At 55.7% G+C, this 14,087-nt stretch overlaps 4 protein-coding genes across 4 annotated transcripts; 2 read left to right on the top strand and 2 right to left on the bottom strand.

The window, feature by feature from the left end:
- Positions 1-1,494: 1,494 nt before the first annotated feature.
- Positions 1,495-3,964, top strand: HER10_EVM0006961 (uncharacterized protein; the record flags this gene model as incomplete). The annotated part of the gene is made up of 2 exons (XM_035476529.1): positions 1,495-1,609; positions 1,671-3,964. The coding sequence occupies 2 exons, from the start codon at positions 1,495-1,497 to the stop codon at positions 3,962-3,964; spliced, it is 2,409 nt and encodes an 802-aa protein (XP_035328135.1).
- A 733-nt stretch (positions 3,965-4,697) lies between these two features.
- On the top strand, positions 4,698-5,646 carry HER10_EVM0013169 (uncharacterized protein; the record flags this gene model as incomplete). The annotated part of the gene is made up of 4 exons (XM_035482533.1): positions 4,698-4,726; positions 4,833-4,959; positions 5,015-5,096; positions 5,261-5,646. 4 exons carry the CDS (start codon positions 4,698-4,700, stop codon positions 5,644-5,646), a joined length of 624 nt encoding a protein of 207 aa, XP_035328676.1.
- A 278-nt stretch (positions 5,647-5,924) lies between these two features.
- Positions 5,925-8,823, bottom strand: HER10_EVM0003689 (subtilase; the record flags this gene model as incomplete). The annotated part of the gene is made up of 6 exons (XM_035473354.1): positions 8,499-8,823; positions 7,013-8,447; positions 6,587-6,854; positions 6,445-6,532; positions 6,121-6,386; positions 5,925-6,051 (listed from the first exon to the last, which is right to left on the bottom strand). Exons 1-6 carry the CDS (start codon positions 8,616-8,618, stop codon positions 5,925-5,927), a joined length of 2,304 nt encoding a protein of 767 aa, XP_035327822.1. The 5' UTR covers positions 8,619-8,823.
- Positions 8,824-9,556: 733 nt separating this feature from the next.
- HER10_EVM0008236 (glycosyltransferase family 20) lies at positions 9,557-14,005 on the bottom strand. Its single transcript, XM_035477766.1, has 3 exons — positions 12,525-14,005; positions 10,485-12,429; positions 9,557-10,424 (listed from the first exon to the last, which is right to left on the bottom strand). Exons 1-3 carry the CDS (start codon positions 12,990-12,992, stop codon positions 9,877-9,879), a joined length of 2,961 nt encoding a protein of 986 aa, XP_035328244.1. The 5' UTR covers positions 12,993-14,005; the 3' UTR covers positions 9,557-9,876.
- Between the last annotated feature and the right edge of the window lie 82 nt (positions 14,006-14,087).

Raw genomic sequence — 14,087 nt, forward strand, 5'->3', positions numbered from 1 at the left:
ACACGCCGTTCGTCCGGTCCAAGGCGGTGCTGTGGCTCAAAAGCTTTCAATGTGTAACAATCTGCATAACAGTCAACAGTTATCACCAACGTCAGGGGCTCCGGAGTGGTTGTGCCGGCGGGACTCTCTTTTCAAGCCGATTAGGAACTTTGTAAGTGACGAAGCGGCATGGCGGTGACTCCTGTCAAAGATTGAGTGGGGGGTACCATGCAAAGTTTTGATTGTTGATGTCGGCCTCGCCCGCCCTCTTATCCCTATGTCTCGCCATCGACTCACTGTCACCCTATCATCAGCCCCTCGGACGCAAGCAAAGCTTTGCCGCGTAACCATGTGCAACTGGTCTCGAGATCCAGCCGCAGTGGCCATCTCATGAGCCATCTCAACGCCTCCGACTTAGCTGACGGATCTGCTTCCATCAAGACCTGAGATTGAGAACTGAAGAGTTCAACACTTCAGCTACTATTGTCCATCTGATAACATCGCCAAGCAAAATGGCGCACTTGTGAATTATGATTGGGATAGTCCAATGCTACCATCCACGTGGTTTAGCTCGCAGATGTCAAGATCGCCTCCGGGATCAGCGAGCAGAAAAATACCCCTTTTAGAACATTGCGCAGTCTAGCCCGGTAGCCCCCAAGGGCGAGGCCGCTTCTTTTAGTTCCCTTTCCCAAGTCCATGGGCTCCGATTGCAGAGTTTCTAACTTTCTAGCGCGTCGAGCAGGGAACAGCATTATTCGAGGTCCCTCTACGGAGACAGCCACGCGTCGCCCACGTAGAGTTCGGATTTCCCGGTATGGGGCCCGGGTTTTCCGCCGCCCTGGAAAAGAATTCTCGCATACATTTGACCCTGGGAAATCGGAGTCTCCATGATAAAGACACTTAAACGCCATTAGAGATGTGGCTCAGATGTGGCCCGCTTCGCAGCCTTAATTTATCGTGAGTCTCCTGGCGACGCGCGATATCGCCTCCCGCCGCCGCTTACAAACTTCAACACCAGAGCTTTGATAGTAAACAGCTCGGCGTAGAATAGTCCTCAAATCGTGATAAAATTTACAGAAAATATAATGAACTTTGACAATTCGAATGAATATACTTTTGCCAATATCTAGGTGAATTCCCATGTCACAGAACGAGACCTTTAAGAATAAGGCCGAGATCTGAGCCCGGTGTCCGGGAGCATCCCCCACATGCCGGGTCGTGGAACTTCGCCGATGGATGGGGCTCACCGTGGATCATCATCACCACGAACTACGGAGGTAAACTCGGGACGTCGGCGCTATCGCCCCATCGGCCACGCAACGATGACGGCGGAGCATGAAACTGCAATCCATAGGAAACAGGAGCAAACAGGAGGAAACAGGAGGAAAACATGGAAACACAACTTTGATATAAGTTCAGACGTTTCGCCAAGATGTAGACTTGAGATGAACACCCATCAACCAGTTTCATTCTTTTGCTTCATCCACTATTAGACATTCGCTTTTCTTGCCCAGCATGAAGGTTTCTACTTCAGCGGGCGCGCTCGCCGCTCTTTCTTTCGCTTCTTCTGCATTTGCTGCCTCCAACTCTTCTTCCACCCTCACCAACGCCATTCTCGCCGACGGATATGGTAAGTACTTACATTTCTTACAAGTAAAGTTTTTCACTTACACCTAACCTGCCATGAATAGTCTCCCTCGGCCGTTTCGACGATGCCTACCAGAAGGCCAAGGCCTTTGTTGCGACTCTCGACACCGCCGCCAAGGTTTCCATCATCACCGGCCAGAGCGTCACCGGCAACGCCACCTGGACCGCCCTGAACAACAAGGATGGTGTTTCCGGCATCAACTATCAGTTCTACGTCTCCGGCTTCAGCATGGCCAACGCCCTGACCATGAGCTGGAACCGTCAGCTCATCGAGGAGCAGTTCAAGGCCATCGGTGACGAGTTCTACGGGATGGGCTACAACCTCATCAACGGACCCGAGGCCGGCCCGCTCGGCCGCACCCCTTACGGCGGAAGAACCCCCGAGACTTTCGGATCCGACCCCTACCTTACGGGTATCGCCATGGGCAAGGCCATCTCCGGCATGAACTCCGCTGGTGTCATCGCCGGTGGCCGTCACTTCCTCCTCAACGAGCAGGAGACCAACCGATCTTCTGGTATCTCCGCCACCACCACCAACGTCTACTCCTCCAACGCCGACGACAAGACCATCCACGAGCTCTACTCCTGGCCCTTTGCCGATGGTGTCCAGGCCGGCATGCTGGCCGTCATGTGCGGCATGACCCGCGTCAACGATACCCTCTCTTGCGAGAACAACGCCCTTGTCAGCAAGCTCCTCAAGAAGGAGTTCGGTTTCCTTGGTCTCGTCTTCCCCGATGTCAACTCTCAGTCCACCTCCTACGGCTCCGCCAACGCCGGTCTTGACTACGGTTCCAGCACTTACTGGACTGAGGATATCCTCACTGCCGGTATCAACAACGGCAGCTTCACCCAGGCCCGCCTCGACGACATGGTTGTCCGCAACGTCATTGGATACTACTACGTCGGTCTCGACGACGGCAAGCAGCCCTCCAAGGCCTCCACCACCGAGTACCGTGACGTCCGTGGCAACCACTCTAAGCTCATCCGCCAGGTTGCCGGCGAGTCCATCGTCCTCCTCAAGAACTCCAACACCTCCGGCCTCGGTCTCCCTCTTCAGAAGCCCCGTACCATCTCTCTCTTTGGTGCTCACGCCGGCCCTGCGCTCGCTGGTCCTAACCAGCCCTTCAGCGTTCAGGGTACCGACAGCGATGTCTACCAGGGTCACCTTGCCTCCGGCACTGGCTCCGGCCAACTTTCGCTCCCCTACCTTGTTACCCCTTTCCAGGCTATCACCCAGCGCGCTATTGACGACAACAGCATGATCTGGTGGCTCCTGAACAACACCTACACCTCCACCTCTTCCGGCGGCATGTCTGGCGGCGGCGGCGGCGGCAGCCCTCCTGGCGGCTCTTCCAGCAACAGCACTGGTGGCGGCATGGGTGGCAGCATGGGGGGTAACAGCACCGGCGGAAGTATGACCGGCGGCGGCGGCGGCGGCCTCGGCAACCTTGGCCAGGGTACCGCCATGACACCCTCCTTCACCAACTACGCCGAGAACTCCGAGGTCTGCATTGCTTTCATCAACTCCTACTCCGGCGAAGGTGGCGACCGTAGCCTCCTGTACGACGACGAGCAGGATGCCATGGTCACCTCCGTCGCCTCCAACTGCAACAACACCATCGTCGTCGTCAACACCGCCGGCCCCCGCATCCTCGACGCCTGGATCGACAACGAGAACATCACCGCCGTCATCTACTCTGGTCTCCTCGGCCAGGAGAGCGGTAACGCCATCGCCGATGTCCTTTACGGCAACGTCAACCCCAGCGCCAAGCTGTCCCACACCATCGCCAAGGACGCCGACGACTACCCCGTCTCCATCTGCTACACCGAAGACTGCGACTTCACCGAGGGTGTCTTCATCGACTACCGCTACTTCGACTCCAAGAACATGACCGTCCGCTACCCCTTCGGCCACGGCCTCAGCTACACCGCCTTCACCTACGGCAAGGTCGACGCAAAGGTCACCAACCAGACCGCCGCCGACTCCACCTACCCGACCGGCACTCTCGTCCCCGGTGGTGAGGAGGACCTTTTCGAGGAGGTAATCAGCGTCAAGACCAACATCAAGAACGACGGCGGCGTCCAGGGCGCCGAGGTCGCCCAGCTGTACATCAGCTTCCCCTCCGAGGCCGCCCAGCCCCCTCGCGTTCTCCGCGGCTTCGAGAAGATCGACCTCGCCCCCGGTGCTGCCGGTGATGTGACCTTCAGCGTCCGCAGACGTGATGTGAGCTACTGGGATACTGTTGCTCAGCAGTGGGCTATTGCCAAGGGCAAGTACACCTTCTCTGTTGGCTCCAGCTCGCGCGACATCCGCGCCTCGGCGGACATCACCATCTAAGGCAGAACGACTTTGCGCCTTCTTTTTCTTTGTACATACTTTTTTAGAAGTCAACTGTCCTTGACGTTTTGATTGGACTCGCTGTGCTATAGATATAGACTAGATACCTCTTGCTGCAATTCATTCTCTTCTACAACGTACTTAGTCCTTATCGTGCTGTTGAAATCTTGTGACATACCTTACGCTGCAAGAAGTTAGTGATGGATGTGAACCCAGTCTTCCAATGTGTGATGGCGAGGTTTGGGTCTCTTGTGTGTCTATCATCGTTTGCTACTTGTTGTCGTGCCTCTGCCAACTGCCCTGTGAAAGGGGGTGGGTGTTTACTTGCTGCGGCCCGGCTCTCAGTTCTATCGGAACTCTATAACAGACGAGTCTTTGTCCATTTCATGTTCTTTCCGTATCATCCAGGCCCTCATTCCATGAGTCATTTGTACCTCCGTAGCTTGAGTCGTTGTCAGTGGCATCATTAATGTTCTGTCAGATGTTTTGTGTATTCGATATTGTATGCTACTTTTACGGCTGACCCATTTCATCGAATTCACTTTATTCAGGTTCATGAAGCAAGAAGGAACGCAAGAGATTTGACTCCTTGAAGAAGGCGCAACCTAGACGGTCCTGCCCTCGGAGGCGGTGATTCAGAGGTATAAATATCGCTTTACCTGCCCAGCCGTTTCCAATCTCCCTCCCTTCAACAATATCTTCACGTTTATGCTACACAAGACAGCGCATCACCATGGGCAATTTCAGGGACCTCGATGCAAAGTAGGTCATCTCAAGAAAAAGTGATTCGATCAATACTTTGGCCCGAAACACATCAGAACGCCATCCTCCTTCAAAATGATCAACGTCGACTAACTGATGTATATAGGCTCCTCAAGAGTGGCGAGTTCTCAGACTGCCAGGTCAAGTGCGACGGCAAGACATGGAACTGCCACAAGTCCATCCTGTGCATGCGCTCGGACTACTTCAGGAGCAGCCTTGGAAAGGACTGGCCGGTATGTTGGGGACCAGACAGGTTGGCATTGCATGGCATATCTAACTTGTTGATAGGGCGGCAAGACTGGTGTTGTCGAAATCACCGACTTCACTGCTGAGCAGATGGACTGGATAATCTCCTATATCTATACTGGTGGTAAGCGGAATTGGCCCCATCTCTCATGTCCCTTGCTGTCCACTATACCTCTTGCATGTTTTTCGCCCGATAAAATCAAGGTCCATGCTTACTGTGTCTTTGTGATACAAAATCAAACTTCTAGTCAGGGCCCTGGGAACATTGGCTAATTGATCGTCAAACAGAATTCAACTTTGATAGCGCCCAGAAAACTAACACCATTCTCAACACCGCTGTCCAGCTCTGGACTCTGGGCGACTATTTCCTAGTGCCGAACCTCTGCTTCTGCGTCGAGTCGAAGCTTGACGAATTGAAAGGCCGCACCAATGCCTTCGTTCCCTGCCCCCAGGATTGGCTCAAAGTCGGTCGTCTTATCTACACTGACTACAACGAGGTGGACAAGATCCACATCCTGAAGGTCAAATTTCTCGAGCTTACGCTAGAGAACCCATATACCAGAAAGCACAATCTTCAGATGCCAGAGTTCAAGACCCTGTGCAAGGAGCGCCCCAACTTTGGCAATGATTGCATGATGAAGCTTGTTGGTGATTGCATCCAAAGGCTTTGGTAATTTGAGGTCACTGAGCGTTTCGGACGGGCAACTGTCAATATTTCTCCCAAGTGGCTTCGGAGCTTGGCCCAGGAAGCATTGACGGACTTCATACATGTTGAGGGGTGTTGGGGGCTGGGAATGAGCCTCCGATGGGAGTTGGTATGGCAAGACTGGCACGACTGACACGGAGACAAGACATCCAATACAAGGAGGTGCCCACGCCAACAATGCATTTACAGAGACTTGTACATATTCCATCATCCATAATCTCCTTACGGTGAATGTCTGACTTCCCATCAATACCACCTTCTGCTAATTGTGCTGTTCCCAACTTTCGGCAAGACTGTGAACTTGGTCGTCAACCCCTTCCAGCTTTCACTTAGCTGGGGATCAGCAAATGGTAGCAGAACCGCAAACCTCATTCTATATCCAGATCAGCATCATAGGGTTCAAGACACATCATCTGCTGGCGACGGTGGAGTAAGAACTCACGTGTAGTTGCCCGGTGCCATGACGCTTCCGTCGCCCAACTTGCCGAACCAATAGTACGCCGTCGTGAACCCGCCCGTCGTCAGCGCGTTCCTCGCGACATCTGTCTCTGGAAACGAGAAAGTATCGCTGGCGTTGTGACGAGCGGGGTTGAAGCTCGACGTCTTACCGGCAGACGCCCAAGATGTGGCTGAGCCGATGTAGCCTCGTTGTCCGGACACGGGGGGGTACTCCCAGTCTCGCGCCTCGTCAAAGTCGGTTTCATATATCTTGTGGGGTTAGCATCAAAACGCCCTGCTTTGGGGGTGGGTATCAAAGTTGACTTACATCCCACCGAACCTCTCTGGTGGCCCATTTGACCTTCATGAACATCATGGGAAAGTCTTGTATACCACTAGCCAGTTCGAAGCTGAAGCTGTGGTTCAGTTAGCTTCATACACCTGCAGGCCAATAATGATATCAGACTCACGTCGTCTTGTTACTATACGCGCTCGTCGACCTCAACCATGGGTACGTCCCATGAAAGGGACTCTCCATCTGCTTCTGCAAGTCGAAAGCCAGTCCTTGATATGAAATGCCTACAGTCTCCCCGTTGCTGCCCTTGACTAGTAGACGACCGCCGTATGCGGGAAGCGCTGTCTGGTTGACATCCTCGGGCGCCTCAAAGATGAACCTAGCAAAGTCAGCATGGTGCCCAATACCCGTTCTTCGAAATGAAGACGACTCACTCTGCTCGTCTCTCCTCTCCAGGACCCAAGACAAACTCATCCGGCACCTTCGCCCTCGCCGAGATATTACGAGGTACAATCTCCGCCCTATACTTGATCCTCGGCGTCTCTCCCGGATCCCGCCCATCAAACGCCCTGAGCATCTCAACCCCAGCCCAGCTCTCAACCTCGAAGCTTACGAGGTACAATCTCCGCCCTATACTTGATCCTCGGCGTCTCTCCCGGATCCCGCCCATCAAACGCCCTGAGCATCTCAACCCCAGCCCAGCTCTCAACCTCGAAGCTGTACCTCACGGTCTGATTACCGCCGTTCCTGATCAGAACTGCTTGATTCGCGCGGAAGTTGGCAGTATCATTCAGCCCAAACCTCGTCAGCTCCAAGCTCGTTCGATACCCAACAACCTTGCCAGCATCGATGAGCCCACCGCCAACCTGCTGCGACGGCGCTCGGTACGCCTCATCCGCCTCGCCACTATACAACAACCACGGCAGCGATGCCCCCGTCGAGATGATTCTCATACTCAGATCCCTCGCAAACCCCTTGCCGTGAATGCTCCTGCCGCCATGCTTGGAGATATACAACGCCGCAACACCGGCAACATACGGCGTAGCCATGCTCGTCCCAGACAGCAACACAAACTCATTATCATCCCCGCCGGGCCACGTACTAAACACATCCGTCCCAGGCGCAGCAACATCAGGCTTGACAGACAAATCATACAACCCGCCCCAACTGGTGAAATACGACGGCCGCAGGATATCTCCCCCTGTCGTTTCGTCGCGCTTCACCTCCGCGCTCGCAACACTGAGCACATTCTCACCTGAACTTCCCGTGCTAGCATAATACGCCCCTCCATTCCCCGAGTTCCCGGCGCCAATGGTGACAACCACACCCTCAGCAGCGATGCGACTCGCGACGACGGCCCAGGCATTACTCGCGAAGCCTCCTCTTCCACCAATGCTAGCGGTGATAACATCCATCCCATCATCGTACGCCCGGAGAAACGCATCGATAATAGTCGCCTGATCCGTCCCATCACCCGGCCCAAAGACTTTATACGAATACAAACTCGCATCAGGCGCAACACCAACCCACCCGGAAGAAACATCCTCCCCGGCAAGGATACCAGCAACATGCGTTCCGTGCCCTTGCTCATCAGCCGGGTCCGCGTCAGGTTTCTTCTCGGTGCCGACGACCCACCCGTCCCCGACGAGGTCCCAGCCGCCGGCAACCTTGAACCCGGGACCGAAGCCCGCCCCGAGGGCGGTGTGTCTGTACCATACCCCCGTATCGACGATGCCGACTTTCACGCCCTGCCCGCGGACGCCTTGTTGGTGGAGTTCATCGACGCCCGTAGCCCAGTGGACTGCGTGCGCTGCTGCGGCAGTAGGGTCGACGGCGACTTGGCGCTTGACGGGGGCGATGAGGTATGCCTGCGTGTTGGGCCAGACGGCTACGATGTCTGGGAGGATGAGGAGGGAGTCGAGGGTGTGGTTGTTTGTTTCTAGACTTGCGCCGGAGAAGAGGGGTGAGTCGAAGGTTTTGAGGACGCGGATTCCTGTGGAGGAGAGTTCGTTGCGTTTGGTCTTGGTGTGGGTGCCCTGTTGTCGGTCAGTTTTGAGGAATTGGTTAGAGATGGTGAGAGGACTTGCGCTGGCGAATTCGATGATGAAGCGGTTTGCTTCAATCTTTGGAGTGTCCTCGTCGGTGATGTCTTCAGCGGCGGTCTTGCCGACGAAGGCGAGGGCGGACAAGATCCATAGGCAGCGCATCGTGGCTCTCGGCGAAGTTCTTCACATTTACCTTCACGAGTTTGCTGTAACCGGTGAATATATCACGTCGAGTATAGAGACAGCGAGCATCCAGACCATAAACCATTGCGATAGCCCATCACATCCTTTCTTTGAGCACATTTCGCAGTCTCCGGTGTTGCGTATTAATTGCCCCGCATCTCGTGTGAGCATGGGTTCCGTAATGTGCTCGGTCTCCTTTCGATAATCCAACGTCGGATCAGGAAGCTCAAAGAGGGAGGTCGAAAGTGGTGATGGGTCCGACATCGCTATATCTGGATGTGCCAAGACAGCACCGGGTATGGCTGGTGAGATGATGGACATACTGAGCGAGACCGAGTCTTTACTGTCCGTCATTACATCTGCTTGTTGGCGACAAGTAGTCACGTCAACCGGCAAGTTGCCAAATGCTCATATCGAAAGAAGAGATTGCTCAACAATGAGTAGCAAGAATCGCATCTTCAACCCCGAGAATCGTAGCATTCGCCAAGAGATCCACACGACTAGGATCTTGAACCTGCGCAAACGTGCTCTTGGGGAGCCACCAACATTCTATTCAACAATGCCCCGAGAGGCAACGAGCTCGTGGTGTTATCAATCTGTGAGTCGCAAGTCTCTTGGTGTTCACAATCAGGTAGCTGCTTCGTCCAAACATTCCCAATTGAGAACGAGTGATTCGTCCGTCCCAACGGAGCAAACAAGCTTCAATTGAGTTTCGGCCATGCCGCCCGAGCGTATGTCAGGGACCGGGCTGTAGATCCGACGATCTCGAGCACAGCCGCTGTCAATGTGACGCTGTTTTCTGGGGCCGTCACACACACCATCTTGGAGCTCTCAAATACATGTGAAGAGGGGGGCATCACCAAGATCACTAGAAGTATCACATTGACATCACATTGAGGGAAATGTGCAGACGTGAGGTCCAATGTGTAGGATAAGAATATAGTCTATATGCATCTAGCCCGTCTCTTTGGGCTGTCCCGCTCCCATGCTGAGCCCATGCATCATGCCTCGTGTCAACCACCTCCCGTGTTGCTCGATGACTTGTCGCTCTGCTCATCGGCGAGTGTGTGTGTGTGTGAATATCAAAACAGGTGAAAAAAAAAGGCAAATACCGGCGGCTGAGGTAATCACACCAAAATCAAATAATGCCGCTTTCTATCCATACTCCCGGCTGTATGACTCCCCCCCAGCTGTATGCTCTTCTTCTCCATCACAGCTTACTTGGCTTCTTCTTGAGTCACTTCTCCGACTCGGGAATGTGGCCCTCGACCGTGCTCAGAGCAGCCAAGTTGACCTGGCCAAAGTGCTCGTGAGCTTCGCCGCCGAGACCGACTCCCGCCAGCAACGCGACGCACTCGACCACGTCCTCGGGCTCCAGCAGATGCCATCTCGCCAAAGTGACCTTTGTGCTGGCACCGACAGTAACGGTGAAGATGTGCTCGTGCTGGACCTCGGTGCCCGACAGGCCGTTAAGGGCGCGGAACATGTCCTCGTCGGTGAAGTCGTCGCCCAGGCAGAGGACGAACTCGACGGGGCCGGGGTGTTTCTCGGACGCGGGCGCCGAGTTGTAGGTGTGTACGAGGCGCTTCGCAATCTCGCCCTTGTTGATAAACGTCGGCCTGACCTCGAGGTTGGCCTTGCCTGCCATGACCTCGACATCCCATTTTTGCGCCACTGTTGACTCGAGCTCCTTTTGGCACTCGCGGGCCATGTGGATGCCCTGCTCGGGGTCGGCAAGACGGTAGTGCCACGTGAGGGCGCAGCGCTTGCGCTCGACAAAGGAGCCTGATTCATGTTAGCAAATGTTCTCGTTGTTACTAGCAGATAAAGGCAATCCAAACATACCGGGCACTCTGTCGGTGAAGGACTGGAAGCAGGCCATGACCTCGGCTTGCCAGCCCATATCGAACTCGTCGGCGAGGTTGACCCACTCGTCGGAGCCGGGGTTCTTCATGAAGCTGCCGTGCTCAGCGCTGAATCCAAGACCGGCAATGTGGCCAAGGTGCTGGGTGAGGAACTCTTGATCGCGGCCCGAGATGATCCAAACAGCGTTCTGCTCGTCGCTGGCGAGGGCCTTGAGGGTCTGCAGGACGCGCTCAGAGGGGACGGCAGCGCTGGGCTCGCGGACGATGGGGGTCAGGGTACCGTCGTAGTCGAACATGAAGAGGCGCTTGCCGGCATCGCGGTAGGTCTTGAGGAGGGTGGCGCGGTCGAGGAGAGGGGTGGCGGCCACGTTCTTCTGGGTGCCGAGTACGTGGACGTGCTTGCGGATGAAGTTATCGATCCAGCTCTGGACGTTTCGGGTGGTGACGTGGTTGTAGAGGTTGGCCTGCATGTTCATGCGCTTCTCGGGGGTCATTGTGAGGGCGTTGTTGATCTCGACGGCGACACCGCTGAGGTCCCAGGGGTTAATGTGGATGGCGTCCTTAAGGCTACCAGCAGTACCGCTGAACTCTGAGAGGATGAGGGGGCCGTGACCCTCGCGCTGGCAGATGACATACTCCATGCTGGTGGTGTTCATGCCGTCGCGGACCGAGGTGATGAGGCCAATGTCGGCGGCGCGGAGGAGAGCAAAGTACTCGTCCTGGCTGAGGTACTGGGGGTAGTGCTGGACGGGGGAGAAGCCCAAGCTGCCGTACATGCCGTTGATGCGCATGACGAGCTCGTTGACGCGGGTCGCGATGCGGGACTCGGAACCATCGTCGTCCTTTTCCTCCTCGATGCTGGTGGGGGAGGTGACCTGGATGAGGACGACCTTTTCGCGCCAGTCGGGGTACATTTCGAGGAAGCGCTCGAAAGCCTGGAGCTTCTGAGCGACACCGCGAACGGAGTCGAGGCGGTCGCGGCCGACAATGATCTTCTTGCCCTCGTACAGCTTCTTGAGAGCGTCGTACTTTTCGGTGACGGCGTCGGTCCAGGCGTACATTTCGCACTTGTCGGCGTTGATACCAATGGGGAAGACGCCAACCTGAACGCGCGCACCGTAGGCGTCGACACCGCCGCTATCCGATGGGAAGCCGAGGACGCGGGTACAGCAGCTGGAGAAGTGGCGCGAGTAGCTGTAGGACTGGAAACCGACGAGGTTGGAGCCGAGAACACCCTCGAGGACCTCCTTGCGACGGGGAAGGCACCGCAGAAACTCGGAGGAGGGGAAGGGCGAGTGGAGGAAGAAGGAGATGTTCATGTTGGGGACGCGCTGGCGGAGCATGCTGGGCAGCAGCATGAGGTAGTAGTCGTGGACAATGACAATGTCGCCGGGCTTGTAGAGGTCGATGATGCGGTTGGCAAACTTTTGGTTCATGCGGTAGTAGTCGGCCCATTGCAGGCGCTCCTTGCGACCGTCGGTGGGCTCGTGCTGCTTGTAGTGGAAGAGAGTATAGAGATCGTGTTCGGCGTAGCGGCGCCAGCGGCTCTGGTCCTTGAGGAGGACGCCCGCTTCTTGCTGCTCGTCGTCGTCGCAGAGCCATACGGGCACCGTCTTGATGGTCTTGCTGTGGGCGAGCTGGGTCTCGAGGCGGGCCTGGTCCTCCTTGGGAAGCCAGAGGCCCTCGCTGGGGGGCGGCGTGGGCAGGCGGGCATCGCCATCGATGGGGACGGGCGCGGAGAGGGTGTTGAGGGAGGAAAAGTGTACAGTCGTAGCGGGCGGGGTGCCGGGCGGCGAGAGGACGTCTTGGGGGGTATCGATCTCGCCGGTCCAGGCGACGACGGTGTGGTTCCAGGGGGTCTCGTCGGAAGAGAGGTAGGCAAAGGAGTCGAAGAGGGCGGATTGGCCGCGGCGCGCCTTTAATTCCTGTGATGGCGATGATGTCAGCGGGGTTGTCCTGGCCGTAGTGAAGGATCGCGAATTGAGGGGGTTTTGGACAGCAGAGATGGAGACTAACTCACCCAGTCGGAACCTTTGCGGTACTTGAGGGAATGGGGAATGTTGAACGTGGCCGAGATGATGTTGCCGCTCAGCTGGAGGTCTGGGTTGGCGCTGCGAATCTGGGAGAGGGACTCGCGACGGCCCATGGCGGCGAGGGTCATGCGCTTGAGGATGTCGCCGGGGCCTGGCGACGGAGGGACTTTGGAGGTATTCGAGGCAGCTGTGTTTGCGGCGTTTGCGGGAGACGAAGTGGGATTGCTCGTGATGTTTGTGGGAGGTTGTTGTTGGCGGTGAGAATCGTGGGTGGTGTAGTTGGAGGGAGGAAAGTAGCTGCTGCCGCTGGGCGATTGGGCGCGCGAGCTGTCGGCAGAGTTGTACGTGTGCTGGTGGATGCCCGGCGTCACGGCGTCCGACAGGGCGATGCTTCGCAGCACGGGGTTGGCGGGGTTGACGCCTGTCGACTCGGGCGCGGGGGAGTGTTGCTCCATGACTCGTCTTCTCTCTCTTCTGTCTCTTTACACTGTTCCCTTCTCTGTTCTGTTCTCTGTTCTGTTCTCTCGAAAGAGGGTGGTGGTGCTGAGTGTGGTGTGCCGGGGAACGTGTAGAGTTTGGCTTAGCGGCAGTCCCAAGGAACAGGGGGAGACGAGAAAGAGGCCGAGAGGGGGGAGACGGGCAGAAGATTCAGACGAGCCTCAAGTGGGAAATGTCACCCTACGTATGACCAGGGTTGAGATGAAGTGAGGGTGGTGATGCTCTGTACAGTATAGTAGCGAAAGCGAAGGTGAAGGTGTGTAGATGAGGAGGAGAAGAAACGTAAGGGAAGAAAAATAAAGGATGGATGGAAAGAGCAGGCACGAAGGACTAGAGGCTCAGAAAGCGACGGACAAAGACAGACTAAAAGACGACGGTTGACCGCTTGGAGGCTGGACCTGACTGAGCTGGGGCTGGACCGGGGGATCTGGAGACGCAAGACGGAATACGGGGGAGGCATGCAGCCATGGAGAGGAATACACCAGAGACACCAGAGACGAGACCAGAGACAAGAAAGAGACTAAAGACAACAGCTACAGTCTTTACGGATAGTGTAGAGAGCAAGCAGAGCCGAACTTCCAGACCAAGACCAGAGACCAGGGCAACACAGCAAGCAACTAGCAGTCAGCAACCAGACGATACTGTCAGTCAAGATGGAAGTAACCGGATCTGATCTGATGCCAAACCAAACGAACCAAACGAAGCCAACGGTGAGTTCACAGTGACGGGGGAGACGCAAGGTGGTGGGGGTTCTGAGCCGGGGTACGGAGTTGAAGGAGGTGAATTCCAGGCCTGGATGGAATGTGTCTGTTGAATGCAAGCAATGCAAGCAATGGACACAATATGCTTCTTGGTAGGTATTCTCTTACTCTTGGGATTCTCTGTTACTGTGTTCTTGCTGATGATAATAATAATGTTGGTACTGTGAGACGATGGAGGGGAATATCAAAAGGTATCTTTTTGCAGTAACCGCACGCAAAAGATACTCGGTATCAGAGAGTACGACAGCTGCAGGACGCTTTGCTCCTATCCTCTCACTCTCTTCTCAAGTC

The sequence above is a fragment of the Colletotrichum scovillei genome (assembly GCF_011075155.1).
Source record: "Colletotrichum scovillei strain TJNH1 chromosome Unknown Contig00010, whole genome shotgun sequence".
In the NCBI taxonomy this organism is placed as follows: Eukaryota; Fungi; Ascomycota; class Sordariomycetes; order Glomerellales; family Glomerellaceae; genus Colletotrichum; species Colletotrichum scovillei.

Bases quoted from the DNA above. Each gene is read 5' to 3' on its own strand.
- HER10_EVM0008236 (XM_035477766.1), bottom strand. From the start codon at position 12,992: ATGGAGCAACACTCCCCCGCGCCCGAGTCGACAGGCGTCAACCCCGCC. The intron at 12,430-12,524 runs GTGAGTTAGTCT...TCGCCATCACAG, and splicing joins ACCGCAAAGGTTCCGACTGG to GAATTAAAGGCGCGCCGCGG. The intron at 10,425-10,484 runs GTATGTTTGGAT...AACATGAATCAG, and splicing joins CTTCACCGACAGAGTGCCCG to GCTCCTTTGTCGAGCGCAAG.